Source organism: Crassostrea angulata, chromosome 5 (assembly GCF_025612915.1).
Source record: "Crassostrea angulata isolate pt1a10 chromosome 5, ASM2561291v2, whole genome shotgun sequence".
Taxonomy (NCBI): Eukaryota; Metazoa; Mollusca; class Bivalvia; order Ostreida; family Ostreidae; genus Magallana; species Magallana angulata.
The window spans coordinates 12,699,271-12,727,202 of NC_069115.1; the positions used below are offsets into that span (position 1 = coordinate 12,699,271).

The 27,932-nt window shown below is 33.5% G+C and overlaps 1 protein-coding gene across 6 annotated transcripts in view; it reads left to right on the forward strand.

The window, feature by feature from the left end:
* LOC128185749 (suppressor of lurcher protein 1-like) overlaps window positions 1–27,208 on the forward strand; it is a 59,382-nt gene extending 32,174 nt beyond the window's left edge. For 3 of the 6 annotated variants that reach the window (XM_052855402.1, XM_052855401.1, XM_052855403.1), the window contains 12 exons: window positions 1,229–1,301; window positions 4,995–5,042; window positions 5,455–5,644; window positions 6,129–6,343; window positions 6,887–7,109; window positions 9,777–9,982; window positions 16,955–17,144; window positions 21,366–21,562; window positions 21,861–21,902; window positions 23,669–23,855; window positions 24,096–24,295; window positions 25,488–27,208. In XM_052855402.1, the coding sequence (XP_052711362.1) occupies window positions 1,229–1,301; window positions 4,995–5,042; window positions 5,455–5,644; window positions 6,129–6,343; window positions 6,887–7,109; window positions 9,777–9,982; window positions 16,955–17,144; window positions 21,366–21,562; window positions 21,861–21,902; window positions 23,669–23,855; window positions 24,096–24,295; window positions 25,488–25,636 (1,920 nt within the window). In that variant the 3' untranslated portion in view covers window positions 25,637–27,208. The remainder of the gene's footprint in view (window positions 1–1,228; window positions 1,302–4,994; window positions 5,043–5,454; window positions 5,645–6,128; window positions 6,344–6,886; window positions 7,110–9,776; window positions 9,983–16,954; window positions 17,145–21,365; window positions 21,563–21,860; window positions 21,903–23,668; window positions 23,856–24,095; window positions 24,296–25,487) is intronic. The other 3 variants (XM_052855405.1, XM_052855404.1, XM_052855406.1) reach the window with 1 other exon arrangement.
* The last annotated feature ends 724 nt before the right edge of the window (window positions 27,209–27,932 follow it).

The window sequence follows — 27,932 nt, forward strand, 5'->3', positions numbered from 1 at the left end:
AAGAGCTGTGAGCCATTTATCTTGCTTATAACTCTACGTATGACTCTCGAATTTATTTGATTATTAGAAATGCACTCCTAAAGCATTGTAAATAATAATATAAAAAAAGAATTTGATCAAAATAGTGGCTATGCTCCTTTTAGTTTTATCTAGCTTTCTGCGTAAAAAGTTGCGGTCAAAGCAGACTTTTGTGTAAAATCCTTGTCCGAGCTATACATTTTCTCCCAATAAACAATTACCTTGAGCCATGGATCTACATCAGAGGTCGATGTCATATCGAAACTCAATGTAAAATCCTTTTTTCAAACCTTTTTACCTTTGCTCATACTGTTCTCAAATTAACATAATTCGTGCCTATAAAAAGGTTTTATAGTGACTTCAATCAAATGTTTAAGTCATCGGCTTACATCATACATGGTATTTTGAAATCCCGTTTTTATATTAATTTACTCTTCTTTTGGCCCAATCTGACTCCTACTTTACAATAATGCTGAGTATAATGACCTTAAAAAGGTCGCGATCCTATTAGATCTCTGTGAAATATATTTATCGATATATTTTTGGGGATCCATCTGCTTTATACTTCAACCACAGATTCCAAGAATGATTTAGGGTGTTGTCAGATCTAGAACTTAATGTCAGAGTCAGAAGTTAATGTCAACCCCTTGAATTCTGTTCAATCTTTATGGGGTTTATTTTAATCAGGACCATTTGAGACATTGGAATTCTTTAAGTTTTTAATACGCCCACTGATAATGATGGCTAAAAGAGCAAAAATTAACGGGGCCAGTATTTCTTTTATATACTAATAGTAAATTAATAAATGCTTATTGAACACTCTGAACTATTGAGCGTATTCACGGAGTGCATGGGCTTTTCCTAAATTGTTAAATTTAAAAAACTATAATCAGATTTCAACAATCTAATTTTCTTGAATCTTTGTTATATTCATTATTTGCTGTGCATTATATTTACATGATTGGTATCAGTTATATTTTCTTATCATATAATCATCATCATTTAATTATCATATGTTTATTATATTGACATTGTGTAGCTCTGGTACAGTGCTTCAATTTCATGAAATTACATATTCAAAATATTTTTTTACTTAAATATAGGACGATTGTTTGTCAAAGATAACATTTTTCTTCAAAATGTTAATACTCTAAGTGATGTTGAGCTATCATTATTATTGTCAATAATTATTCAACCCTTTTCATTTCAGATGACTGAAAATGTCCTTCAAACACTTTTCCTGCTCCAAACATTCTTTTTATCTGTTGATCTCATCGGACCTAGTAAGTCCCTATCAGATTGTAATTTATTTAGTCTGTCGTATTTCTTTATAGAATTCATTTCTGAATTACAAAAATGCTGATGTAGGTAAAGAGAGTCATTACTAACAAACACCTAGTAACAAGTGATTTTGAAACTCTTAGAACATAATGAACTGAGTTTAATCCAATTTATAAAATGAACATGTTATGTTAAAGAAAGAGTTAAGAACTAAACAAAACACAAGATATCACCTTACCAAATTTACAAATAAGTCTTTTGACCTGACCTTAAATACTAAACTGCACATAATAAAACTGTGCCATTTGTTTAAATTTCAGTTTGATGAAAAGTCACTTGTAAATGTTGATTAAAATTTCATGATTGATTAGCTGGGTTTTGCCATTCAGACCTATTGATGGTGTTGATTAAATGGCACAGTGTTTCGACTTGTAAAGTTTAAGCGCCGGTGCCCTACAGCAGAAACCTAAAATTTTCTTACGAAGAAAAAAAATGGAGAATAAATTGGTGGGAACATTTAGCTTACATCATTAATAAATTCATTCAGTTCATTGATATGAAGATGTAACCTATAAACAACATCTTATTGTCTCTGAAAGGAATGGCTATTAACCCATAGATTTACATAAAGTTATTTGAGTGATACGGCTGACAACAACAAATCACTGCCGGCTCTATTCGGAACCACTTCCTGGATTTCCCTACGGAAGGAATCCAGTTTTTCGCCTCAATGGCTTAGTCAACACTTTTTGTCCCTTCATTACGACGTTTAATGAGTTCTAGGTCTTCTTCTCGTCTCCTCGCTTTCTAGTGAGCACCGAGTTTATAACAACATTGTCAGCGGTTACACAGATATATTTACACTACATTTACCCCGTGGTATTGATCCCGCGTCTAGGGGATCAATCGTCTGCTAAATCATTTCCCGCCGGTTTGGAGCTCCGCACGGAATAAGTTGTTAGCTCTGATTGGCTTTGTTTTGTCGAACAATCTAAAGACTATCAACAATAGCACTAGCTGTTATACAAGTCAAAATAATTAGTTTTGACTGTTTTATATAACACCCAAAAGATATTTGGTCATGTATAATGTACTTTCAAAAACACATTTCATTTTTTGTAGAAAAATCATTTGTAGAATAAATGCTCATTTTTTGCTTTATAATAGTCGATAAACTGACACACACTACCTGTTACATTGAAACCTACTTTCTTTGTTTAAGGCAAAAACACCTAATTCAAAAAAACGCATGTAGTTCTGTGTTATGTTTTTTTTTAAATATTGTTAGCTGTAGGATAAAAGAGATGATTTTGTTTTGGTCTCTAGTCTCAAACATGAAAACAACCCATCCCGCCCCCCACCCCCCCCCCAAAAAAATCGAGTCAATTCAAAACAATTACAGTTAGCAGTCTGTTGCAGGTGTGAAAAGGTTGATGATACGCTGTACTTTGGGTTGTAACGCCCTATAGACTTACTTTGGTTTACTGACGTATGTGATCATGATGAGAAGACGCGCTAAAACATATAGTCCGCCACCTAAACTTTAAAATTATACACAGTTTATTATTTATGAAGGAAAACATAAGTGGAAAACGAAATTATTTAGAATTAACTGATTTTACTTTTATGAATTGGGTTGAAAATGTTTCCCCTTTTCAATAACGGCTATAGTTCACTTGAACTTAAAATTATTTCGTTTAACCTGAGTAGCTATTGTATTTATTTAAAGGTGAAATTCGATTTGATATATCCTATAAAGATGAATTACGAACAAAAGTAATTTAAAATGTAATTTATCTTAATGTTTATTTAGATCGGACGTGTGGTCTGAGGAATGCATTAAATTCCCTTCGTATTAAAAAAAAGTATTGCAAAAAATGAATATGGTTCTTTTTTTAATATATTCCTTATTCAATTGAATTAACCCACTATTGCAGTGCTGAAATTAATGTTTCAAATGCATTTGAAGTCTTACAACCTTAAGTTTATCACAATTGCAGCTAATTGATTTGAATTAGGTTGTCATACTTCAGAATCTATTAAATTATTCAAATAGATCAAACTGTAAAATAACCCAGTAGAGACAATCACTAAATCAGTAACTGTGTACAAATTCAGGAGATATATATTTTGGTTATTTTTTTCTCTCCAGCTCTTCCTTTAATTGTCGAGACCCAAGCAATCTTTGCATCCAAACATATAAACAGGCAACAATTCTTGCACAATTTAGCACTTAATATACATAAAGACTAATTTTTCTAAGATTTTTCTCATCAAGATATATAAAGTCAACCAAACGGTATCATTTTACTGTCGAGTACCAGAAATGTCACAATTAAAAATAAACCAATGCTCCCAATTGTTGCCAAGAGTAACATGGTTTTTTAAAGCGCAAAGCATAGCTAAGCGCTTTATTGTCGTTAGACGTCTACTTCCGGTGCATCATATAACCGCCCCCAATTAGCAGAAATATATATTATTTCAACTGGTTTGGTAACCAGTTTAAGGGGTTCGCGTGATTATGAATAAAGTGCCTAAACAGAGGCTGAAATATAGAAATCTCAAATTGATTCTCTCTAAGCTTGCACAAAGTAAATTTCCTTTAAAACCAAGCTAGGTCAGCGCTTTTCAATACTATCGGTACTTTGATTAGAATATTTTCTTTCATATGCAGAACATTTATAAGACAAGAGCTAGCTAATATTGTTCGAGAGATTTATTCGGTATCATATCACCATACATCTAAACATACATATTGTACATATTGTACATACTACATGTATGTTTCAATATTTAATGAGTATATTATATATTGAAATTTAATGTATATTTCCCCGTGTGTTTGAATTGGATGTACATGTATGCGACGACTGTAAATCGTTTCCTTTCGATGGAATTTCAATATCCCACACTCGTAATAATGAATAATTTTATTAATTTGCTCATTTTTCTATCTGATCGTAAATGATATAAACGTAACTGAACATATTTTTATATTCCTTGCATTTTAAAGTCGTAGTGATTTGGAAAGTAATGAGTTTTAAATTCGCAAGGTGAGGCCTATATTGAGTTTTAGTCTTAAAATGATATTAAATGATGCATTTTTTATCTATTTGAATCATCCTTACGGTAAAATGTCAATCTGCTTCCTTTTGATTTTAAGTTTTGCACTCCACTTATTGGGATTGTTTTATATGACGTATGAGTGATAGGAATAGTCTTATATGTTAATGGAGATATTCATGATCAACTAGTTATTGGCTCAAAGAAGAGCAACTCTTATCTAAATCAATACTATCTCAGCCGACACAATAAAGATGATACTGAAATAGTACGTTACAGGGGGCTGGATGGTTGTGGTTTTTTTTAGACTTGTTTGATCTCCTTACAACAAAGAGCTCTGATTAAAGATATGAAAATAATTCAATTTTTTTTATGCAAAAATATGTGATTTTTTTCTTGAATAAATAAAAGATTATTACCTAAAATATTCTATGTCAATGTTAAAGGCAAACCTCGTCGATAATGTGTTTGCCATCAATCCTCCTTAATGATGATATGACATCTACAAATTTCTTATAATCAAACTTTCAAAACATATTTGATTATTTTAAGGAACATTGTTTAAAGACACAATATCGTGAAACATTCGTATTAACAGTCATATTTGCTTCGTTTGTTTTCGCTGTCATCAGACGCCGAGAGGGGTTGCCTCTCATTCGACGAGCATGCGAAACAAAGAGGTAAAACAAATAATGCAAATATCTTCCTGGAAATCAATTCATTACTGTGTGAATTTTATATATCTACCACATATATTTTTTTCTGTAAATATGATAAACAAAAACTTACCAAGTTGACTGTTTTTCAAGTCCATTCTAACACTTTTTGTCATTTCCTTTTTTATCTCTTTCAAACAGGTTTGTATATGGCTTAGAGTATTAATGTTAATTAGTAAAAAAAAACATATATATATAAGTAACTGTATGTTGTAAGAAAAACGGAGAGTTCACTTAGTAACTAAATTTGCTACATCACAATAAAAATGTGCAAAAGTGTCATCCAACACAACCTTTCATCATATATAAGACAAAGCTCTTGTTACTTATATGAACTGACGCCATCTTCAAGCAGTGTATTTTTATTCTTACCTAGGATGTGATTGCGTCGTATATCAGAGCACTGGACAGAGAGGCGCCCTGACCTTCCACTCCCCAAACTACAACACGGCCCCCAACTACCCCAGGGGCATCGTGTGCATACTACTTTCATTCATTGGGGACATGAATGAAACGGTGGAGATTACTTTTATTGACTTCAATCTTCGGCCAAAGGAAAACAACACGTAAGGCATTTAATTCTCATTTAATGTACTATATCATATAAGAGAAAAACTTCAATTTTAATATTATAAAGAAGCTTCTAATCTGGTGTGATTTTTTATGGTACTTTTTGTAAGTCCTGACAGAAAAAAACAATTTATAAAAGGATACAATCCTACATGATGTGAAGCTAAATTTTGAAAAAAAAAATATGCTGATTTATTGATAAATGGGGTATATTTAGTACATTTGTTTAGACTAATTTTAAGACTAAGACTGATTTGTTCTGCCCACTGAAATTAAAAATAATAATACTCGTTTCATATCGATGCATCTACATTATTTGGGGTTTTTTTTTCATTTTTCTAAGGGTTAATTCCTTAGAAAGCAACCAAATTATACTTTTTACATTCAGATTTTTTTTTTTAAAATAACTCTTTTATGAAGAATTTTTGTTTTCAAAAATATTGGTCAAGCAGAATGAAAGTTTCAGAGATTTTATTACAGGTGTAAAGATTTCCTCAAATTATATCTAGATGAGCAGGCAGCAGTTAACGAAAATAGTGTACACGAGTATGAGTTGTGTGGTGATAAGTCCAGTCTACCTCAGAAAACCTTCTACTCCCGCGGCAGGAGTATACATCTAGAGTTCCACACCGAGTCCGTGGTTATTTCGAATCCGTATAAAGGATTCATAGGGAAATACTCTTTCATTGACTCAAGTTAGTTTCTTAATTCACGTTTCTCAACAAAAGATTCGCATTGAGTTATGTTAATCAAGGTATTCATTATTAGTTTAAGTTAATTCAAGTTACAGTTTCTTAGTTCACATACATTTTAAAAAGTTTTGCATTGTTATAATATCACTAACACAGTATGTATATTTGATTCATAGGGAATTATTTTTTATAGACTCAAGTTAGTTTCTCAATCAACATTCTCCTAGTTTTGTAAACTATTTACATGAAAGCATCTTGATTGATGTATAAAATATTTATATCAATTTATATAAGAAATAGTCATCATTAAACACAAGTGCATTTTGAATTCAAAAACATTTTTATACGGTTGTTATGGAACTAATTTCTCACTACGTAAAGGATCCATAGAGAAATATTTTTTCATAGAACGAGTGAGTTTCTCTACCAAACGCTTGGTAAAGTTAGGAATAACTATATTCTTTTATTGAACTAGATATGTTTTCTTTAATTTATTACAAATGGAATACAGAAACAACGTTTTTGTCCTATTTTTTTTTCAAATAGGTGAGTTTCAAACCACAATGACCCGTGTTTCCCGAGATGTTAGCCCTTGTTCCTACATAGATAGACACAGCAATGATACTCACAGTAAAGGAAGGTTCTTCTCCCCCAGCTACCCCCAGAACTATCCCTCCTGGTCTGACTGTAGTTACCAGTTCTTTGGACGCCCGGGGGAGGTTGTCAAATTGACTTTCCAGGTTTTGCAGCTGGCTGGAAACACGACAAGGTAAGTAAGTATCTAATCTTCTGGGTTTTTTATGTAATAAAATTTTAAATCAAAATATTTTGATATTTTCTTTACTTATCAATAGCTAGCCGCTCATAATATCAAATTCAAACTTTTAAGCCAGAGATCTGATGGGTAATTATTTGACCTTTCAGCCTTATTGATATAATTTTTAATCAAAACTCTAAAGTATCGGGGTCCCTCATTTAAGCATACCCTCGACACATTTAAGGAATAAACAACGTTATTTAGTGAACATTGCGTTATGAATAGCAATTGTTCTGTTGACATATTCCATGATTCATTAAATAATCGTTGTTTATTACTTATATTTGCATTTTACCACTCGCAAATACCCTGTATTAGCTGTATTAGCCTAGACCTTGACATTTAGCTTTTGCATCAAAAACAAACATTCAGACTGTAATGTATTGTTTTAATTCACACAGATTTGTGAACAGAATCAATAATATGTTATTAAAAGTAAAAGAAATGTTTTAATTATAAATACATCAATTTTATGGAGTTGAAGAAAAACACATGATGTATCGTATAGTCACACCTTTGCAGACAGAGCAATTGCGATTATAAAAAAACAAATGCAGTTCCTCAGTATGGACTAACAGTGGGAAAGAACAATGTATATGCAAATATTATGTTATGTGTTATGACTGTATCAAATGTCTACATAAGTTCAATTACTTTTAATCGATAATTTTTCATGATTCAATATTTTAGTGAATTGTCACAATGCTTTCAAAAATAATTCCGCGCGAGGCGGCGGTTATATAGGGGTGATATACACTGTATTTATGTCACATACACTTTGTAATTATACTCTAAATATTGTTTTTAAAAAATCGAATTAAGGTCCCTTGCTGAACTCACAAAGCATTGCTGTATGATTCCCTCAAAAAGCCAAAATGCAGAGAGCAATCGAATGATTGGTGTACTATATTTCTTGTTGACAAAAACTATCGACAGTTTCAGGCATGGAAAAGTCCTAGACTGTTATTCGACAGCCAAACACACGTCAAAATTTAATTATTTTCTAATTATTGCTAAACAGGACAAGCCAAAGATCGATAACATTTCTGAAGTTACCAAAGACCTAATGCAAGATATAAGAGTTGTCTCCACTCTTGTATTTGATTATTGAAATATACAGTCATGTATTTTAGTCGTCGTTTAGTTATACATGTAGATTGAATAAATGTCATTTACACGCAATGATCATGCTGCAGTGTTTAATTATTCATTGTAACAATATATCTGCATTTTAGTTTGGTCATTCTGATCACTCTTTTTTTGCCTGGGGAATATCAAATTATATATGATAAGAGTTAAATTTGGCCCACATAATTCGCCAATTTTCAAGTGTTCGGGTACAATAAAATGTTAACTCATTTTTTAGAAGAGTTGATATAAGATATATTTTTCATCTATTTTTTTTTATTTATTTGCACTCACGGGCAGTATATGACGTCAGAAGTGACGCCATTTCTATAGTTCAATCAAAATCAGCCAAAAATTGACATTTTTCTTATCTATTTACGAATGGGAAATATAGAGCGCATGCTTGAACAAGGGAAAAATTGTTGTCACATATTAGTCTTGGCTAGATACATCTCTGATTGAAATATTTTATTTGTTCAAGAATGCACTCTATGTTTTCGGAAGGAAAAAATGATTGAAAACAAACTGTTTTACGCAAAAAATGCAAAGATGGTGGGACAAGGTTGTCTCTACAATGTCATATTTCTAAATTGTGGGCACTTGAACCAAAATGAATATTATGTAAACACATCACATATATATCTGTACTAAGAAAACAAAGAATGATAGTGAAATGATGATGTTCATCTTAGGGGGCCATTTTAGGCCCTTATCATATATAGTCCTTTGATAGGAGAAAAATAAGAAATTAATATGAACTTAGTATTTGTTATTCTTTTGTTGCATAACAATTTAGAAAATAAAGATTTGAATTACTAACGTCAAATTAGTTTGTTTCTCGATATTTAATTCTCGAATTTCATGTTATTTTATAACTGTTAAACATGATAATATTCTTAGTTAAACTATCGGCATATATTCTCATACAACACTCATGAAATTCTGATATGACTGAACAGAAGTCCGTGACTTTCCAATAAATGACGGATTTGCGAACAAATATTACTTACTAATCATCACATTTTAGACAACATCATTTTTTTCACTCAAAATTTAATCTTAATAACATATCTTTGCATATATACATGTAGGCGATAGTCCAATACACACTTTGCAAAAGTTGTTTGCCTTTGCGGGATCAACCCAAAGGTCAAAAGGGAAAATCCAACATTTTCCTTTTTTAAACAACAAAGTATTTGAGCGTCCTGTGATGAAATCTTTTGGAATTTAATTTATTCCTTCGATATGTGTTGTCCCATCTTGGGGCAATCAAAGTACACAGCAAAAATGAATTTTTAATGTCAAATGACAAAGTTATAAACCTCTATACAACAAAGGCTACTGTGAGAAATCTATAAGGTTTTCCCCAAAGATGGCCGCCAAGGGACATAACTTTTGTAAAGTATGGATTGGTCTATTGTCCACATTAGAAAGGAAACTAATGCCATACACTTTTCCTTATTGGTTTTGTTTAATATTTTCTATCTTCAGCTGCAATAAGGACCAGTACCAGGACTATATAGAAGTTTACGACGGAGTAAATAATACAGAGAGGATAGCCTTTATTTGTGGTAACGGAGGCGTCCCTAGCATCAGGTCCCGCACCAATTACCTGACCGTACACTTCCATTCCGGGCAAAACATCAACATGAAGGGATTCGCCGCCACATATGAATATCTGATAATTGATATTGCTGGTATGTATAAATCGCACCATTACCGTGTAATCACTAAAATTCATGGGGTCTATCTTTTTTATAGATTTGTTTACCTTTCGTGGGTATTTTATGCACCCAACTGAGATAAATTCTAGCCTTGGTTTTGACACATAGAGTACATGTGTTTTATATCACTATTAGGCTGTCGATTTGTTTTCGAGGGGTGAAATCTTCAAAAATATTTTCAAAAAAAGGAATGTTTTTACTGTACTTGATTTTAAGCAAAATCTGTAAAGAAAAATTTAAATCTAGTACAATAAAAATTCTGCACTGGTTCACGAACATTACTTTCTCATTGTCAAATAATTAAAGACAAAGAAAGGAATTTGTTTTTTTTTTAAACAAACATAGAACTGACCACATAAAATATATGACTTTTGAAACAGACAAAAGCGTTTGAATACTATAATAACTTGGTTTAAAAACATCCTTTTTAGACGGAGGCTGTTTAACAGCCTCCGTATATTGTGATTGTCTTGCCCGTGACGTCAAATAATGAAGATTCCCTAAGCACCATCTAGCGGTGGACGAAATAATGAATAATTATTAGATTCAATTAATAAACATGATGTGTTTCTTTGTCTCTGTCGTCTATCGTTCGCATATTATCAATTAATTTCCCGCGGAGACGTATCTCTCTTTACAGCCCCCCCTACCCCCCCCCCCCCTTGCAAGTGATCTTAGAAGTCGGTGTATTTTACATGCTGATAAGAGTGTCGCGCGTAAAAAAAAATAAATAGAATTGACAAGAAATCTGGTATATGATGCAAACAATAGCCATAATATATATCATTAAAACTGGTACCATACAACTGAGAACTTGAGTTCTCTGCAAATTCAAAATAAATAGCAAATTTTAATTCATAGTCTTAACGGTAGAGAGAGAGAGAGAGAGAGAGAGAGAGAGAGAGAGAGAGAGAGAGAGAGAGAGAGAGAATTTCTGTTGAGAAAAAAGAATTCTACTACAGTTATTGCCGAGATCAAAGAGATGCCGCGGACATTATTCTCCAATATACCACGAACGTCATCAGTAAATTATTAGATCAGAAATACCTATTTTTCTCGCACTGATAATGAAAGTACAACTTCAAACCGTAAAAAGTTTTAAAACCATGTCAATTTCACGTGTTAGTTCCAGTCAAAACGATGTGTATTGCCTCAAATGTTTATTTTTAAGAGATCAATGTGGCTGTTCCTAGGACCTCCCCAGCACATTTTCACTGCATGCTTTTACATAAAATATATAACTTGTAGTAGTAATAATCGTATTAAATTACCCTTAAAATATTAGGAATATAACTCAAAGATATTTCATGAATAAGTGAAGAGTAATAAAAATCCAAAGAAAAATGTTGTCGTCTGCATGTGATTCCTTTGATCGATACACATGTAAACATTACTAACAAAACCATTGGGGTTACACGGAACAGCCGTCAAAATGACCTAGATCGTCTCTCTATAGGAGAAACGATATGTAGAAATACTGGGCTGTTAGTAGAATAGAAATAAAGTTCCTGTTTTCGTGAATGTTGCAGGATAACCTCCTCGGTCTCGAAATGTTGTTTGAAATATAAAAGCCTCGGCTAACGCCTCGGCTTTTATATTTCTAAACAACATTTCTCGACCTCGGAGGTTATTCTGCAACATTCACGATAACTCGTACTTTATTTCTTAAGTATACGAATTAAAATTCACAAACGCAGAATATCAATATTTAAAATAAACATCACAAACAGTGTATAGTACTGCATTGTTAAGTGTGTTTCTTTTCTCTTTACTTGAAATCAATCATCACAAACAGTGTAGAATACTTCATTGTTAGGCATGCTTCCTTTCTCTTTACTTGAAATCAAAAATCAAAAACAGTGTAGAATACATGTACTTCATTGTTAGACATACTTTTTTTCTATTTGCTAGAAATCAAAACATCACAAACAGTGAAGAATACTTTATTGTTAGGCAAACTTCAGTTCTCCTTACTTGAAATGAAAACTTAGAACGAAACTTTTCCCTTTATCTTGGAAGGAACACGTGATGCACCTCGCGCGTTGATTTGATTAACAGGGGTAACACGTGGACTTTGACTGAAACTGCATACTGGATTTAATCACAATGTACTATATTCTTTTGTGGGTACTAATTTTATGAATATATACTATTAGTATATTTCAAATGAATGTACGTAAAATTACGCCTAAAACTCTCTCTCTCTCTCTCTCTCTCTCTCTCAACGATCGTAATAAGAGAATATCTGGATCGACGACACTCATTAATCAAGAAACCCCTTCTGCAAGATAGAAAAGGGGGGGGGGTGTTGTACAGTTAGACAAAGTAGTTTGCAATTTAGAGGTTATCTTTTGTCTTGATCAGGTGTGGAAACCTCTAGGATATGCCGTTTTCTACCTTAGTTTTGCAAATCACTATACACAGGAAATAATATCAACTTAAACTAAATATACACAAGAAAAGAAATGTGTATACATAAATAGTGTGCATTGTATATTTCCAGTTGTATACTATTAATAACATGTACAGTTTCCCATGTTGTTTTGTGATGCAAAATAATTTCCTCCTTCCTTTTTTGTAAAGAATAAACACATTTAAGTGGTAATATATTAACAAGCTTATAAGGTTAAGATAAGAGAACAACACTAATTATTCTAATATTATCTACCTAACTCTGATGTCAACCTGAAAATATCCTTGCGACCTTAAATTGTCATAATACTAAACCGCTTCGCGAATATTCTAAAATGATAAGCGGTTTTTTTCCTTAAATAAAAAAAAATGATATATTTTCATTACTTTAATTTCCTCGGAAATGATGCCTCCGTCTATCAGTACTTTCAGTACTTTGATTAGATATACTAGTGAAAGAATTTCCCTTATTATGTTTCTCTTGTTTGAGTAACTGTGTGTTTGATTTAAAATCGCCCAGTTGAGTTATTTTTACTCATGTTAAGAATCTGCTTCAGAATCAAGAATTTCCTCCTTCCTTTTTTGTAAAGAATAAACACATTTAAGTGGTAATATATTAACAAGCTTATAAGGTTAAGATAAGAGAACAACACTAATTATTCTAATATTATCTACCTAACTCTGATGTCACCCTGAAAATATCCTTGCGACCTTAAATTGTCATAATACTAAACCGCTTCGCGAATATTCTAACATGATAAGCGCTGTTTTTCCTTAAATAAAAAAAAATGATATATTTTCATTACTTTAATTTCCTCGGAAATGATGCCTCCGTCTATCAGTACTTTCAGTACTTTGATTAGATATACTAGTGAAAGAATTTCCCTTATTATGTTTCTCTTGTTTGAGTAACTGTGTGTTTGATTTAAAATCGCCCAGTTGAGTTATTTTTACTCATGTTAAGAATCTGCTTCAGAATCAAGTGCTAACTAATAATCCTATGTCTGTCGCTTATCGCCATATAAATCATCGATATCATGCTTGAATCTACTAATTTGATCTTCACAGAAGTTAGAGTCTAAGACTAAAGTTCCAAATAACAACCCTCATGAATTTGATTGCATTCTAATCTAAATAATTCAAGAACGAAAATTTGTTTTCTGAATCGATTTTCTATCAACTTTGGTTTATAGCGGTAGGGAATCGAACAACCCCCTACTGTACCTAACGTAGCATCGTTTTTCGTACAGATAAAAATATCAAGTATACTCTAAATTGATTATATTTGAAGTTAGATCATATCTAATATTTCACTTGTTACTCCAAATTATAAAAATTATCAGATAATTTTAAAAAAAAAACACACACAAAATACTTTCATTGATATTTGGAAACATCAGATATGGAAAAGTCACTTTTGAAAAAAAAAAATCAAACAAGCAATCGTGACTTAAGAATATTTAGGTGTGGCAATTTAGCCCAGTAGTTACAATCAACATTTAATGCAAGAAAAAAAATAACTATTTATCAAGCATTGGCCTTTTCTAAATCATATCATATGATGGTAAAATATGCATGTTAAATTAATTTGGTGATTAAATTGGCGACGTCCCTCTAACATATTCCATGAAGGCATCTTAACCTAATAATCCCTTCGATCGTTTTCCCTCTTTCTTTTAAACCTCGATACGCCGCTGCTTTGTGTTGAATGCATTGAGCATCTACATAGATTCTCCAATAACTTAACTTCAGAGGAGAAAGTCTCTCCCTAGTTATCTACTCTCGATACACGGAGAAATCGATGTTGAAGAATTTGATGTGACAAGATCACGACAAGGGGGTCTTTGGGAATGGTTTCTTTGAGTTGGATCGACTACCATCATTCAAGCCGAGGGAAAAATTAGACAGCTTAATTAAATTCATCCGCCTGGTGTGTGCTTCGCCTCCTGCACATTTTCTGCTGTTGGGCAATATTTTACAGTTTAGTTCGTTTGCCATTTTAATTGAGTTGCGAATACGAGCCTACAATATATACATAAAATAATACAGAAAAACCAAAACATTTAGAAGGAAACTCTGAAATGTAAATAAAAAAAAACCAACTATGTGAACACCAGTTATTTTTTAATAACTTTGAGAAAACCGATCTGATGAAAAACAATAAATAATTGATGAATTATGTTTTTTATCCTATTGTGCATGCCTGCATTTTTGGTGCGAACCTTTCACCGGACATGTTTATTTGATTCTTGATTCATCATATTATGAGTCCCATTATATGTTTACTGTTATTAGTTGAACCAAACGTTGAAACCAAACAAGATTACGATAATTCCAAGACGAACATTAAAATTTTTTTTGGATCGCAATCATCAATAAAAGACCCCGTGTGTGAGACTCAACATCAATTCGCAGAGGGCATCTTACGTCATTTCATAATTCAATAAGATGAATTTTAGTTTCTGTCAGAGGAATCAAGGTGCCATAAAAACAGATTAGCGACTACAGTGCCCCTCTCACAAAATGATTGCTGGACGTCCATCCAGATAGACGCCGTAATTACCAGGAAAAAAGCGAAACTATAGGACCAATGAGGCTCTCCTTTGCAATTGATCGGGACAAAAAGACATTCATTTTTTATTAGGCCGACGAAAAAAAAAGTCGAAATAATTACTCTTACACAACGCAAGGCTTTTAAGGGTGTCGTTGTTGGTCGAAATTGGATAAAAAAAAAATACAGTGAACGTTTCGAGGAAGAGAGAGAGAGAGAGAAAGAGGAAGAGTAGGGATGTGAAAGTCGTATCGTTTATAACAAATGTCATATTTTGGCTTCAGCTAGGCAAGTTGTTCAATCGATACGAAGGAAATTGGATATTCTGTTCCAATGAGGTCTTTTTCAAGTATAGTGTATAGTTTGTGCAGTGTTTGTTGATACACACTATTTGGCGGGAAGTTAGATCCAGGCGTTACGGATAACTGTGACAGTCGTTCCCAACGCTCACCGCTGTCATTTGTATGAGCGAGGGTAATGAGGAATTTCTAACAGTGTTGAACACTGATAATTCATTGGGGAGGTTTTTGCATACATCCTTTAATCTCCTTTGCTGGATACCACTGTGTAGCTATGGTTGTTGTCTTGGCAAGACTTTTGTGGTTGGTTTTGTGGACTATTACTGTAACCTTTGTGAGTTCGTTCAATCAGTATTCTCCTTTTCAACAATGTCCAGTAAGCGGTAAGTCTTAATATTATGGGAACTTTATATGCTAAAACTATTCAAAAATAAGATGTACATACAAAATGAGTTGTATAATGGGGATTGTATTAATATTGCTCAAAAAATAAGATGTACAGAAATGTTTTATAATGACAGTTGTTAGATATTGAGGATCTTATTGTCCTTTGTTGGTACATGGATTTTTCGTGTATGTACATATACATGTATGGTTGTGTATTTATTATATGATATCCTCTCTCTCTCTCTCTCTCTCTCTCTCTCTCTCACTCTCTCTCTCTCTCTCTCTCTCTCTCAGAAATTTAATTCAATATTACAGCTACATGCATTGTACATAATTTGTTGATGACTCGATTAATTGAGCGATGAGAAATGTTAATGCTTTTATATTTGTTTCGATGATATTTGTTCAAATGTTACAAATAGCGAAATTGCTTTCTTGTTTATAAAAAAATCATTGTCAGCTTTAACTCAATGACATTTGAAGGTGACGGGCGTCAGCAAATGACAGCGGCCATTGTCATTTGCTTTTTTTTTTATTTCGCCTGTTAGTAAATCAAATATCTATCGCTTTCTGACTTTGAAGCTGGATGGTTATGGTCAGTTTAAAACTAAATTTTCTTCTTTAAGACGAAAAGCTGTGCATTAACTTATTGGAAGCTATTCATCTTTTAAGCTAACATATTTTTTTCTTCAAACATAAATTTATGCACTTAATAATGTCATATCTAAAATTCCAAGGTAAATCTAATGGGTAATTTGTTGATCATTTAGCCTCCTTAATCCAGCTAAACTTTATCATGAATCAAGGTATTATTATACAATACCAGACTGAAGTAATTATCAACTTAATTTTTTTAAATTCATGTTCATAAATTCGTTTTAAAACCAGGAAGTTAAAGTGATTATCTCCAAGGTTTTTTTTATATTTGGTACTCTCTCTCTCTCTCTCTCTCTCTCTCTCTCTCTCTCTCTCTCTCTCTCTCTCTCTCTCTCTCTCTCTGCACTGGTGCATGTTTTTTTCCTTACCAAAAGTTATGAAAATGTCTGAAAAGAAAATAATATTCAGCTTCCACATCATAATATGCCGATAACATCACTTTTACAGCATTACTACGATTTAGTGCTAAATTTACATAAAACTGGTGACAATTTGGTTCATTGCATGGTTCATGGTGGACATAAATGCTCACATTATTCAAAACTATGCTAAAACAAATTGATATATTACCAGATCAATTTGATAAATATGGCGGTGTAATTTAGATCGAGATTGTAATCCGATTTTTTTTTGTTTCAGCCGAATGCAACAAGAATATCACTCAGGCTTCCTCCCCCGAGGGTACGATTTGTAGCCCGAGGTATTCCCACCCTTACCCAGCGGACATCACGTGCACTTATGATTTTTACGCCAATCCCGGTGAAAGAGTTCAAATCAAATTCACGCACTTCAACCTCCACAAATCCAAGATCTATTCAGAAGTGAATGGGTAAACGTATAACAAGTATTATCTATATTAACGTGCTTCAATTGTTTTGTGTAATATGTTTGAGTTTACAATTTCCATCAAAGTACTGAGAGTACTGACACATACATCACGCGACATGTTCTTTAATTTACGATATTTCTATTAATAAATCAAGAACGTTAAAGTTTCCAAAATGGTAGTCATCAAATGTAAAAGGAAAATCAACTTAGAAAAAATAGTTAATGATCATGTATAGGTGGCGCTTAACCGGAAATCGGTGTAAGATTGGATAATGCCAATGACGCTTCGCTAAGAATTGCGCTTACCAGAGCGAATAAATAAGCGATGCATCTGACAGTTGGATTTGAAATGCAGTAATGTGTACTTCTTTACTGCTGAAATACACACATTGTGTTACAAAAGCTATGAATGTTAAGTAAGAACGAATATTTGTTCTTTCTTGATCGAACCATCACGGATTAGAGGATGAAGAGCTCAGCGCCAGATAATTGATTTTCCGTGTAAAAAGCCTCACCTAAATAACGACAGACTATTTAACAGGTCTCTACTACACTGTTAAAGTCGTTCTCGAAGATTTTAATTATTGCGAAAGAAAGGAGCTTCTAATTGTTCCCATTTTAAGTACACGAATAGAGGAAGACATTAACTCCACAGACCCTTTTTCTGTAAATGGAACGTTTTTCGTGCACGTAATGAAAAATGCTGTCCTTGTATAATGAATTACTGCTAATTTTATTATTGGAGGCATTTCATGTCAATGCCAATAGTATATGTAGCATTTTGCAGTGGTTGATCGACAAGTGTAGATAAAAGCAGCTCTGAATCTAAAAACTTTGAACAACTGCTAGGCAATCACCAACGTAGCAATAGAAATGAAGAAACAATAGAAACAGCCTTCATGCATTTAAGAAGCTTGAACAGAAATTAAAAATGCGTGTTATAAACTAATCCATGTCGTAACTCGGATCCTGAAAGCAGGGGTCTCGGCTGATGAAGAAATCAATAGACAACAGATCAGCGCTCTAAATTAGAATTTATGGCTTCTCTCACTGGTATTTTCCGTGTATTCGTCTTGGAACCTCTGTACACGGTAATGGCCCCAGAATCTGACAATAAACACATCAATGAACATTAAGAGAGCGACCGTGGGATCAGATGTGTAGCGGAGGCCGGTAGTTAAGGGGGGACAAAAGACAGTCGGTAATAGCTTAATGTTAGGGATATTATCTACGTTACTTTGATATTAGTATCTACATTAGCGTTTATCAAACTCTTAATAGTTCCTGAGAGTATTTCGGACTGCATTCAACTCTTGTTTCCAAACATCTTGGTAGTATTTTTTGAAAGTGGGAGGGAGCAGCTAATCCAAAATATCCTCAGAAGCAAAACATATCAAAAAACAAAACAAGACAACTATAATTTAAAATAACTTAATCCGTGGGGGAGGGATTCATAGTATTCATTTATTTGCTTATTTCCACTTCCATTGAATACATGTTGTACAGTCTAAATGATGACATGTTTATCCTTTTGGTCACGAAACTCAACTCAACAATAATGATAAAAATATATCAATAAATGTACTTGACAGTGTATTAGTTTGAAAGTGTACATATTCATAATGGGTTAAAACAAAACTTTTATAAATAAATTTAAGAAATTTAATACTAATCATGAAGGGGGGGGGGGGCATTTCTAATCGATTAACATCATTTTAATAAAAACTGGTATAGAATTGCATTTTGACAATAAGTTTTTAATGCACCGTGTATCCAGTCCATTAAATTCAAAATCAAATACATTGTATGATCCACATTCCTTTTAGGATTGTTGTTATATTCATTGAATTGAAATAACTGTGTACAAATGCCGATGCATGTAAAATTACAGTCAGGCTCTTTTAATTGCATAAACACCGCGATCGAAAAAGGTGTAGCTACTCTGTGTAGAATGTACCGCACTTCAGCATTATATGTAGGCAATCTCTAGGTCTTTTTTTTACCATTTTACTTCCTACTAATAAAGAACTCTCGAAGCAATCGATAAGAACGTCCATAAAGCATGTCTTTATGGTTAAATCTCCTTAATAGAAAAAGGTTCATAATATGGAGACCAGACACTCTGAGCTATGAAAGCCTTGTTTCCATTTTGATGGTAATTTTGATTTTGTTTGTAAATGCATAAAAATCTATTTTTTATTACTAGCACCAGTATAATACTACACATCAATATTAAACTACTTTTGTTTATTATTATTATGAAAGAGGAGAATTTTTCAAACCTCCTCACTATTAACCTCTCTCTCTCTCTCTCTCTCTCTCTCTCTCTCTCTCTCTCTCTCTCTCTCTCTCTCTCTCTCTCTCTCTCTCGTTTTAGGATTCTTTCTTATACCATTATTTCTTCATAGACAAATTTCTATTATTTTTATACACTATATTTGATAATATAGAGTACCAAAATTAAATAAGGTCTGCGTAAAATTAATAGAAATACTTTACTTTCCTGAACCCTTTTCCTATAAATATTGATTGCAACTCGCAATAAATCTCAAAATAATTCAATAAATAAAAGAGGTTCCACTACATCAAAACATGATATAAAAACCTTATCACCGAAAACCGAAAGCTCTCGTCCGGGGAATAATTCCAATGATTGCCGGGGAGAATTTTTCCTTTCTATGAAGAATTGCTTTTCATAATGGTCACCTGCTATTTTTGCTTAGAGATACGCACATTCATTTCCTGATCAATTCGGGGCTTTGTCCTAAGCGAGCTTTAACAGTCCTCGTTCCCAGGGGTTTGAAATGGATGGAAACTGAAAATTAATTAAGTTTAAGCCCAAATGTGTTCATTACCTTCATAGCTTAGGGACTCTAGGCTGATGTGACCACTCGACATTGCGGAGAAGAGGGGGTGAGGGCAAGGAGACTTCATTTCTCTATTCATTGATTTCCCAGTAGGGCTTTTGTGATGGTTTTTGTGTTCAGTTTAACAAATGGAGTGATGGGCTTAAAACCAAGTGTTGTAATAACTTCGCGAAAAATTAACCTGTCTTTTATACGTTTTGACGGTGGTGAACTGTGAAATGCAATGCAGTTGGGGCTTTTTCACTTTATTTCTCCATTGCACCAAACAGTTAGTTTTTCAATTAATAATTTTGTGTGTTGTCGGGATTTATAATATGTCCAAAAATAATCCACCTATGCCCCTTGAAGTTGCCATTTTTAAACTACATGTACATACACCTGCATTTTTCACACAACATGTACAGCTGAATTTTCCTTTTGAGATTGATGTAAAATACATTTTTAAACAAATTCCAAATCTAACGCAATTGGAATTTTTCTTGTCAAGCCGGGTTTATTTTGCATCTATGACAGGTCCTTTTTATTTGTTTTTACGAACTGCGCCTTAAGACTGGTGCATAACTGTCACCTTGGCAATGGTACATTATATAAATAGTGCCTGTTTGGGAGGGTAACAGTTAAAATTGACAACCCGAGAAAACCATTGTCAACCGACGCGAAGCGGAGGTTGACAATGATTTTCGAGGGGTGTCAACTTCAACTGTTATCCTCCCAAACAGGCACTATTTATTTTGTTATACTGAATGTCTTAATTTCAAAGAAAACATCACTGCGTTTAGATAGGAATAACGTGAATTCTATGGCGAACCGTACGCGCATGATTTTCGCGCATGTAACAATTTGTAATGTTACCCGTTGCTAAGTGCGTTGCTAACGCTGAGGGTAATAGAACAGATTATGAACTGCGTCTAAACCAATCAGATTTCAGTATTTAACATGAAAGTATAACAGAATTCTTTGGCAATAGTTGGTAGTTGAGGGCTTTTAAAATAGAACATATTTTATAAAGGTATTGTACTTATCAAAACTCTGTAGGCGTCCGTATATAAATCTGATTCACTTGAAAACCATAATTAAGGCGTTCAAGGTTTAGTTTTAGGCTATAATGAAAACTTGGGTTTTTTCGATCTGAAGGCTATGAACTTGATCAAGCAGTGCACAATCTGTAAAAGTTTTTTTTTTTTAAAGAAAGGGACAGAATAATTTGTTTGCCGCGGTAGTGCCTCGGTAAAGTACAATGTAACAAATGACTGATAAGGAGGCTGGCTGGCCATCTCCTCTTCTCCCCTTCACCCTCCCCTAGTTCGATGTAATTCTCTCTGACTGTAATAAGTGTTATCCGCTGCGTTTTACAGGGACTGTAAACTGGAGGATTCCGTTTCTATTTTTATCTACGAGGACTATGATGAGGCTACAGCCATGTTCTGCGGGGACACCCTACCCCTCCAGTTTATGTCCGCCAACAACTGGATGAGGGTGAGATTTGTCAGCAACCCCTCCCCCGGCAAAGGACAGGCCTCGGGGTTTGAGTTCCAGTACAAATTCAGAAAAGGTACAGTGTATATTGCATGATAGATCGATTCTTATCGGACTTTATAACACTCCAAACCAAGCTTACAGTTCTGTCGAACAATGAATTTATGTCTTTAAAATAAAATTGGTTCACGTAAATGTCATATTTATCTCGCGCACCGTGTGCAATCAAAATTTCATGTATTCCTCAATAAATCTGTGTATATAAATATTGATCACATGCAACAAAATAAAATGACGCTCTCTGATGTTTTTTTTTCATATAATGGCATGTATCATTTTTCTTAAGTACTAAGTAGTGTTAGCTTTTCTTTCAGATTTTGGAATAACAACAGGTCTACAGTCTTTCGGAGATCGAAGTATGTATAGTACAGGGTTCGACACTATTTTTTTAAAGCATTGGTCCCGCCGGACTAGTGCATGATTATTTTTACTAGTCCGCAGGCAAGTTTATTAGTCCGTCCAAAGAAATAAATCTGCAATTTTAAAATAAATCAAAGACAGAAAGAATTAGTGTGTACTTTTATAGTACACACTAATTCTGTCTTTCATTTTTGTAAATGTATATGGTTACACGTATACGTTAATGTACATCACCATAAGCGAAAACTATCTTCAAAATTAATTTGAAACCTTGCCAATTCATTATAGAGAATTAAAATTGATGCTTTATAACGTTGGTTGATGCCATTGTTAATTGTTAGTGTACTGGGTGGGTGCGAATGCAAAAATTTACGATAGTACAAATATTTTCATTACTTGGATTTTTTTTCTTTTAACTGAACCATGACATTGGGAGAATATGAATTTTAATGACAAAAACATTCAGATCCTCTCAACATACATGTACATGTATGTATAATCGAAACCGTATAAATTTATGAAGTTTGATTGCCGTTCTACAACAGACTTATCAAGCGAACGTATAGTACATGATCTTCTGAAACAGACATGCAGTGAAAGAAATCTGAATATTTTGTATTAGCAGATAGCATCATAATTTGCCTAACCATCTTCCTCGAGACCAATAGGCACTTCCGTTGCACACATTTTCCTAAGGTTTAAACATTTTATAAAGATCAATCTATATACTTAATCATGTATCAGCAATTGTCCTAATTTTGCTGTCAAACAAAACGAATAGGCTATTCAGTGATCTTGAAGTCAACGACTATAGAAATATTTTCACATGCTACTTCTCTTTACTTTGAAAGTTCACAATGTTCACACGGTTATCATTGGAAATATGAACAGAAGAGATTATTCATGCAATTGACCATCTCTCTCTCTCTCTCTCTCTCTCTCTCTCTCTCTCTCTCTCTCTCTCTCTCTCTCTCTCTCTCTCTCTCTCTCTCTCTCTCTCTCTCTCTAATGGTTATAGCTAGTATTAATGAAAACGAAAGGTCATTTCCCGCTCCATTCATTATCACGAAATCTTTGTTTCAAGTTTTATGAAATAGTTACTTTAAATTTTTAAGATTAATTGAGTATTGAAAGAAAATTTTCTTATCAGGTCAAATTAAAGACTTGTTTTTAACCCAGTTGTCCTTTTGTGTTCCAGTGTCTTAAAAACTGCGAAGCATCACAAATAAATAAAAATCTCGCAATGCATGTATATATGCATATAAAGCTGCTAAGCATTACAAATTAAAAAAAAATATCGTAATACATGTATACTAGTATCATGCATAGCGCTGTTCTAGATAAGTTTCAATTTTCAATGATAAGTAGATATTATTTTCTTTTTACCTTTTGTTTAAAGCAATATGAGCTGCAATTTTCATGATGAAATATTATTTTCTTCTTAAATGACAAAAATATCATGGTTTTTAGATTTCTTTTCGCCAAATTTTTGTGAAAAGGGCTGTTAAGGAGCCTTCATTGGAGCGAAATTAAATTGTACAAAAATTGATTTGCTTTATGTTCCTTAGAAGAGGTATCTTTCCTCTGACAAAAATTAATGATTTTTTCCAACCTTATTAATCATAAAAGTTTAAGTTACATGCAGACTTAGCATACTAGCAGGTTTTTACAGCAAAATAAAATTCTAAAAAAATACAGCTCATATTGCTTTAAACAATTGTATTCCTATGAGGATCTGTAGTATAATGATTCCCTTTACCAGATCGTCCGCTCTGTCATTTCACGTACAACAGCAAGATACAAAAGGTGGGGAACTTTACCTCACCGAACTACCCCGGCGTGTATCCCTCCGTCACTAATTGTCAATACGTGTTCCGTGCAGAGCGTGGAGAGCGAGTCACAATCACTATGGATAACTTTGACGTCGGACTACGGAGTGAAACAAACGTGTGAGTTGAGTTTGTCGTCATCCCCCCCCCCTTCCGGCCCCTCGTTGTTCAACTTTTGTAAAGTCACCTTGGTCACTTCAACTTTATTTTTGGATTTAAAAGCTGTATTATAAACAAAATGCATTTGTGAATCTTATTTTATAGGGTGGCGTCATGTTGCAAGAGTTTTTGTTGAAACTGATACTACTTAAAAAGATATATTTTAGCCAGTTCATTTACACACAAAATCACTGCTTTCAGCTGCGGGGGTCAGAATGACCACGTGACCTTCACTTGCTACTCACATGAGGGGCCGGATAAGGGATTCCAGCCTATTTGCGGAGTCATGCAGTCGCTGCTCACCAAGCGTGTGTCTGACGGGGAGTACTTCCGGGTCCTGATGACTTCAAACGACAACTACGAACACACCGGGTTTCTGGGGCGGTACGAGTTCGGCAAAGGTGAGAATATTTGAAAGTGTTATGGTATACTAGTTTGTACTTGTACCATGGTCACAAGATATTTTTAATTTGACGAAAAATCGATATCGTGTGACACACATCGTGAAATACGTGAATTGTAATATTCAACTTCGCTACAGCCGTACAAAAAAAAAATGACAAAAAATTAGCACTTCTTTTAGCTGGAGGATCCATAGATACTTCACTATAAGAGACAATATTACTTATTAGGTTTGTTACTGACTGTTTAAAGAAATTTGTGGGGACGGTAAAGTCCATAGAAGGCGAGGCGGAGCCGAGCCTTCTATGGACTTTACCGACCCCACAAATTTCTTTAAACAGTCAGTAACAAACCTAATAAGTGTTTTGTTTTGTCGAGGACCTAAAGTTTGATATGTAATCAAAGGTTTGTGTAGAAAATCAGTTCAAATAACGTTACGTCCGCCATGTTGCGCTATAAATTTTGACGCTTGCCTTTTAAAGAAATTTGTAAGGCAGCCACGTGACGCGTTTCATCCAATGACGTCGCGACATTCTAGTCCGAGGCAAAACAACGCTTAATATTAGAGCATTTTAACAAGAGCTTGGACTTGTAACGTCGGCCTGTCTATTTCATTGCTGTCCGCTCAGCCATCATAATGCTTCTTTGAAATCAACAAGATTTGTCTGGCTTTTGAGTAAACTTAAGGCTACGCAATCGCTGCGTATTTCGCTTGTAACAGGGCACAAGAAATAGATAGATACATATCCTATATACCGAAAGTTTAAGGTCTTGTTAAAATGGTTTAAGCGTACTTCCTGCACGCAACAAAGGTTTCTTGAGTCAATATATAATCTTGTTACTTATTTACCAAGAACCTAAAACCAGTGAATATACACCCGACACTTAGTCTAGAATGTTGAGTCTCTTCGATGCCTTGACTGGCATCTGCATTGCTGTGAAGTCGGTTAATTGAAGAGACTTGATGGTCGCTAATTGCTCCATAAAGTCAACTCAATCTCATGACTTTCTTTACTTTCATTACATGTACAAGTGAAATTTCGGTACTGTAAAATGCAGGAGCAATTTTTTTTTATTACAATATTGATTCTTTATATTTTATTCCAAAATATGTATAGCTTAAAATTACTTTTAGCTCTTCTTTATAAACTAAATTGAAATTAATATTACACGGTCTTCTGTCGTTTACAGGGTACAACGTCTTTGCGCCCACTACGCCTTCCCCGGAGACTTTGAGTGGGCGTGAATCCTCGTCACCCCGGGGGCCTTCTCTGGACGTCATTAGTGCTACCCTTCTTGGACTGTTGGTCTGTTTTTATATGAACACAGCCATGAGCTAGCTGAAAGGGTGCTTCCGTGTTAAATGCATTATTTATTTATTTAATAGTCATTCATCATTTTGTACCTGAAATATTAATAACTGTGTGCGTGTTTGGTATGAGAGATATAGATTTTCTTGCGATGAATCTTCATGTTTAATGCAGTCATGTTTATTTTGTGAATGTAATATATTCGTCAGATTTTGTGATGGCGTGGATGCTGATGCTGTAGGCCTATTTCATTTTATGTTTCACAAAATGAAAGTTGTTGCAACTGCATGCTACATGTATAACGTTAAATTTTCCCTCTTGTTAAATGATTAATTGTACATGCAAGCTGTTTGTAAAAAGGCTACATTGTAAGTGTTGCAAGGCATTGTTCTAAAGTTGAGAATGTTCGTGTATTTTGCTGCACGCTTTGATAAAGATTTCAAATCAGTTCGTTTTTAAACTTCCATGTAATTAGCCTCTCAATATTTAAATAATCTTCGTCATTAGAAAAACATTATTTGGCATGTCAGATCAAGACTATTTTTTAAGATATGCTTGATGTTATGTATCAGCTGTGTATGTGACATTTATCATGTATATCTATCGTACGTCGGGAACACTAGCATTGATCAGTGTAAATGCAGATTATAATGACCGTTACTGTTGTTATACGAACACATTCCATAGAATAAGTCATTTAACATATTCATTATGTGACTGTATTAAAGAATTTTGGTGAATGCACTTTGCTTCCTCCAGTGCTGGACTATTTGTTTCCATTAACTAAAAGCTCATTGTACCACCAAATTCACAGTGCATATACATGTAGATTAGCGCGTTCTATATTCCCATGAGTTCCTTTTTGGTGTTTTAACAAATATAACTTATGCCTCTTCCAGTATTTTAGTTTTAATAGATTTGATGTTTCTTTGAGACGGAAAGGGGTGCAATCCAAAGATAATGCCATTTCTATGCATCGTCTTTGTCCTGAACAAAATAATCAATAAATTTCGGGCTTTGTGATAGATATGATCACATGACCGACCTGTATTTATGTTTCCATAAAACTAATCAAATCCTTATTTCTTAAAGAGACATTTTATAACTAACCTATTTGATTAAAGATATAAGGGCCACGGTTATCTTATTGAATTGGAAACTATTGAAACTTAGGGGGATTGAGCCGGATGAAATAAGTTGCAAGAAATAAGATTACAGGTTTATCCATGATGGATAAACTTCATTGTTTTAAAAAATGGTGTATCTGTCAACGAATGTCTTTTACAATTCATGTATATATGTTAATGCAATGCATGTTGTTTTATATTGAATTACGATGAGGTGTTGCTACATAATTACATGTATGTATGATTTTCTTTATCAATGGGATAATGGTGATAATTAACACAATTGTGAAGAATGTACAACATACATTTAACACAGTCAATATTCCTATATAGGGATATAAAAGAATAAAATCGTTGAAACCTTTTTGTAATTGCATATAAATCATGTTGATTCATAATTGATATTAATTACATGTATGTATATTTATTTCCATTTCATATTTTAAAAGTAAACTATAAAAGATTTAAATCAAGACTTTAAAGATGTTGTGATTTCCTTCTGAGTAATTTTTATTTCATACCCCCGATCCCAAAGGTGAATGGGGTATAGTTTTACCCTTGTATGTCTGTCTGTATGTTGGTAACAAAAATATATGTCACATTTTTCTCAGCAACTACAAATTGCAGATGCTCGACATTTTTCGGCATGCGATATCGTTGGATAAATTTTTTGTACCAATTGGATGTCAACTTCCTGTTAAATGACGACTTTGTTTATTTTTAGCCTACATGTATATTTTCAAACGAATTATCGTCAATAATTTCTCAGCAACAACTTATCGCAGAATCTGATGTTTGAAATTTTAACACACTATTTGTTTAGACAAGCCATATCGTGGGGAATATTTTTTTTTCCCAACTCGACATTGCATATTTTGCATATTCACATCAGAGCGGGGGTATTACTAGTTAACATTGGTTCATAGATATTTTGTTGATTTTACATGTTGTGGTTGGGGCACCATGATGACACTAATACACATGTACATAAGCATGTGCCCAATAAGTTTTGGGGGAGATATCTGAAATTAAAATTTTTAAAAATTTCAAAACCTGATATTTTTCCCAAAGTATCGAGCTAAATTATTAATCCAATTATTATTTATTTTCAAAATAAAACGAAATATAATCTTATAATCATAAATATATATATAGAGAGAGAGAGAGAGAGAGAGAGAGAGAGAGAGAGAGAGAGAATT